Source organism: Nicotiana attenuata, chromosome 1, assembly GCF_001879085.1.
Source record: "Nicotiana attenuata strain UT chromosome 1, NIATTr2, whole genome shotgun sequence".
Lineage (NCBI taxonomy): Eukaryota > Viridiplantae > Streptophyta > Magnoliopsida > Solanales > Solanaceae > Nicotiana > Nicotiana attenuata.
The window spans coordinates 29930309-29934168 of NC_031989.1; the positions used below are offsets into that span (position 1 = coordinate 29930309).

Genomic DNA, 3860 nt, shown 5'->3' on the forward strand with positions numbered 1-3860 from the left:
CGCGCTACTGTATTCATGAATACAGCAGCAAAAGCGCCTAACAATCAGAGTAGTCCAGTTGTACGCACATGTCGCGGCATGTATTCGCGGCATGTATTCATGAATACAGCAGCAAAAAGCGCGTAAAATCAGGGCAGTCCAGCTGTACGCACATGTATTCACATATATTCGCGCTGCTGTATTCATTAATACATCAGTAAAAAGCGCCTAAAATCAGGACAATTCAGCTGTATGCGCATGTATTCACATGTACTCGCGCCATGTATTCATAAATACAGTAATGACAATCACCTTAAAAATAGGTATGTCCAGCTGTCTAAGAGAGAGGAAAAACATAAATAGCTTATTTCATGCCTCAATGGTAGTATATATAATATAAAAGGTAGTTATAGAAAATAATATCTTAAAATAATTTTGATTTATAAAAATAGGGTGTATACCTTTGCTATAGGAGGTAAAATTTCCGTATAATTATAGTGTTTCTTATACGTAAGGCCCAACAATACAAAAATAAAATTTGGGCCTATATTCTAAAATTCTGAAATTTAGTGGGCATCTTTTAGGCCTTTCTCAATATCATCTTCATTGTGTGAGCCCAAAGAAGATGAGCTAATAGAGAGAGTCTTCACTAGATTCTCGCTATACTGACGAGCTAAAGATGGCTTTGGGAGGCTTTTCCCTTTGTGAAGATTTCGATTATTTTTGTCATTCTCATGGGCTCCATCAAGATCATTCATTTGGATTCCTCTTCTCACTAAATGGGCCGAGCCTTCTTTTTCTTCCTTTTCATCTGTGGATTTTGCTGGGGTTGACTTGTAGTACATGAAGTACAGGATCAGTTGGGCCGAGCCCAATAAGAATCCTATCCCATTTGGCACCTAAAATCGAACATTGAAGAAAACACTCGAATTTTCTCATAATCAATAAAAAACACAAACATTTGATAATATTTCAATAAATATTACATTGATGAGAAAGAAATAATAATGAACCAACTCACTTTTAGCCTCTGCCAGAAACTATTTACATTTACTAGCCGAAAAAGTATATAAAATTTATATAATTTATGTATATAACATAAATAATGTAAATATATACAAAAAACTATACATTTTTTTTGCTATTACTTGGTGTGTATTGTATTGAAATTTATTCATTCACATCTAGTATAGCTCATGATACACCAAATATTTTCCAGACCTAGATCAAAATAAGTGAGAATTCAAAGAAAGGAAAATCGAAAAGAAGAAGAAGAAGAGAACTTACTCCAATATAATAATCTTTGACAAGGACTGCATAAGCAGCCCATACCCCTCCGTTAAGGAACTGGAAGAAGGAAAGGAAAAATGGCATGTACTCCACACTCTTCATTTTTATCACAGTTCTCTGTACGCCAAGCAGTACAGTTGAATTAACAAAAACTACAATTTTAAATTGCATTAAAAAAAACAAATAGGAAGAAATTAAAGAAAGGAAGAGATGTTATATGCTATAACAGGTTAAAATACATTAAAATATTGATAATAAGTTAAATGCAACGAAACAAAGAAAAAAGAAAAAAGGGATAAGAAATTACCGTAGCTGATAAAGGAGATGCATACATGACTATGTTCAAACCAGCAGCTAAAAGTCCGACCACTGTGAGCCGAGTATTTCCATGCACAGCTAGTAAAGTGATTGCTATTACAGCCCCAAGGAAAGCTATATCTATTATTGCCACCAGCTTAATCGATTGAATCTGAAAAAACAAAGACATCAAATTAATCAACTTTTTATTTTCTTCAAATAAAAATCAACTAGTTTTTGACGTTAGAAAGTGATAATTAAAGACGAGATAACATTGAAAACTTAATAGTAGTATATTACCTTAAGAGTTTTGGGGGCATAGATAAGAAAGAGAGTGACATATACGATGTGTAATATGGCACCAGTACCATTGACTGTGACTACAAGCAAACCTCCAGGCTTTAATAAGCCATAAAATGTCCACAAACTTGTGCTCAATAGTGTTGTAATATATGGTATCCCTTTAAAATCCTCTGTTGATTTCTTCTTGATTATCCTTTTGAACGTTTTTCTGAAATAATAATAATAATTTAAATTTAATGATCCTTGTGAATAAACAATGAAAAATACATTAACCAAATGTCTTTTAATTATAATCGTCACAAGTTTCAACTTTAACATGCGTTGATTATAATATTACGGGGTACCATATTACTTAATTCCAAAAAGTAGGGGGGAAAACAAATTACTACTACAAAAACGTAGGATTATTATGTACAAATGATAATTGTAATTTCTTTTATGTAATGATCAGGCTAATTTAACTAGTCATAGGATAGAGCTACTACCAACGAAATTAGTACTACGAGAAAATTAAAACCCAAGACTTACATTGGAGCAGCAAACATAAGTATGGAGATGACATTCCCTGCAGAAACATGGGTGTAAAAATCATTACCACAATATTTCTCTGGCAAAAACAATAATCGTTTTCTTCATATTAATTAATAAACTAAAAATCGCATTAATTGTTCAAGTTCCACCTTGTGTACTTTTAAAGATTTAATAATGAAACTTACCAATTATGCCGAGGATGAAGCTGAAGTTAGCCATAGAAGAAGTAGAAGATGGACAAAGAAAGATGAAAGTACAAGGCTATATATCAAGAGTTACGTGAAGGAGAAAGAGGGATATAAAAAGTAGTGGATGAGGATAGACTATAGGGTGGGGGACAAAAGTAAAAGAAAATGTAGTAGATAGAAAACATAAATGCTGGCGCAAAATCCAGAAGTTGCTGCTGCTGGTTCAAAGGGTCCCAAATACATGGTGGGTATTCACTATTCAATATTAGGACACGTTAGCCTCTGTTGTTGTAGGTAGTTCTTACTACATTCGGTGGCCGGTTCGTGACCGACGGTCCAAAACTAAAGTTTAAACTTTATGGATTCTGAATTTATTATTGAACTCAATAACTCATTACCGTCCCCTGCAGTCCGACATCCATTATCTAAGTGAATTTTGAACTTAAATTTGATGAGGTCATCACCGTAAAACTTGTTAGGTATTTGTGCAGATTTTTTTATCATAATTGGTTTTTCTATTTCATGAAGGAAAGGATAATATATTTACCATAATTGAGTTTTTCTTTTCCTAGAAGGAAAATATAATTCTTTCATATTTGGCTAGTCCCTTTTCTTGCAGGAAAAGGTTTGGACTTCTATAAATTGATGATCCTTCCTTCTCATTAAGTAGCATCCATAATGTAGCCATAGGGGGCTTGAGAGTCTTGTTTAGGGGGAGAACTTTACGGAGCAAGTGTTAGTGTGTCACTTGTGTTTGCCTCTTCGTGAGGTTGTTCTCTCGATATTTTGTACTCTCTTTTTATATAGTGGATTGCTCATCTCCGCCGTGGATGTAGGTCAGTTGACCGAACCACATTAAATGTTTGTGTCTCTTTTGGTATATTTCTCTTTGTGGTATGATTTATCGTCGTTCAAGGTTTGCTTTGTTAGCTTCCGCATGACACCTGATTTTTCCAGTCCTAACAAAACTCATTGTATATGTATAATTCTGAGTTTAAAATTTAATAATTTTTCAGACACGTTTATATCAGAAATATTACTGGTTCAACCAAACCAAGAAAAACCATATTACATCTGCCTCTGCCATTACCATCAACATTGGTCTACAGAAAAAGAAAAAAAAAAAAGAAATCTTTCTACGTCCACACTTTCGATTAAATTTGATCATGACGGGGTTAATTGTGATGTCTCTTAGTGAGATTTGGATTCGGGACGTTGAATAGAATGAGAATGGCAAGTCTGATCTGATTGTAAGCACAAGTGAGGAAGAGT

General features: G+C 33.8%; 1 protein-coding gene across 1 annotated transcript; it reads right to left on the reverse strand.

Annotated features, from left to right (window-relative positions):
* LOC109223690 (bidirectional sugar transporter SWEET16-like) lies at nucleotides 400–2775 on the reverse strand. Its single transcript, XM_019388090.1, has 6 exons — nucleotides 2586–2775; nucleotides 2398–2434; nucleotides 1867–2077; nucleotides 1577–1738; nucleotides 1267–1386; nucleotides 400–878 (listed from the first exon to the last, which is right to left on the reverse strand). The coding sequence occupies exons 1-6, from the start codon at nucleotides 2617–2619 to the stop codon at nucleotides 546–548; spliced, it is 897 nt and encodes a 298-aa protein (XP_019243635.1). The 5' UTR covers nucleotides 2620–2775; the 3' UTR covers nucleotides 400–545.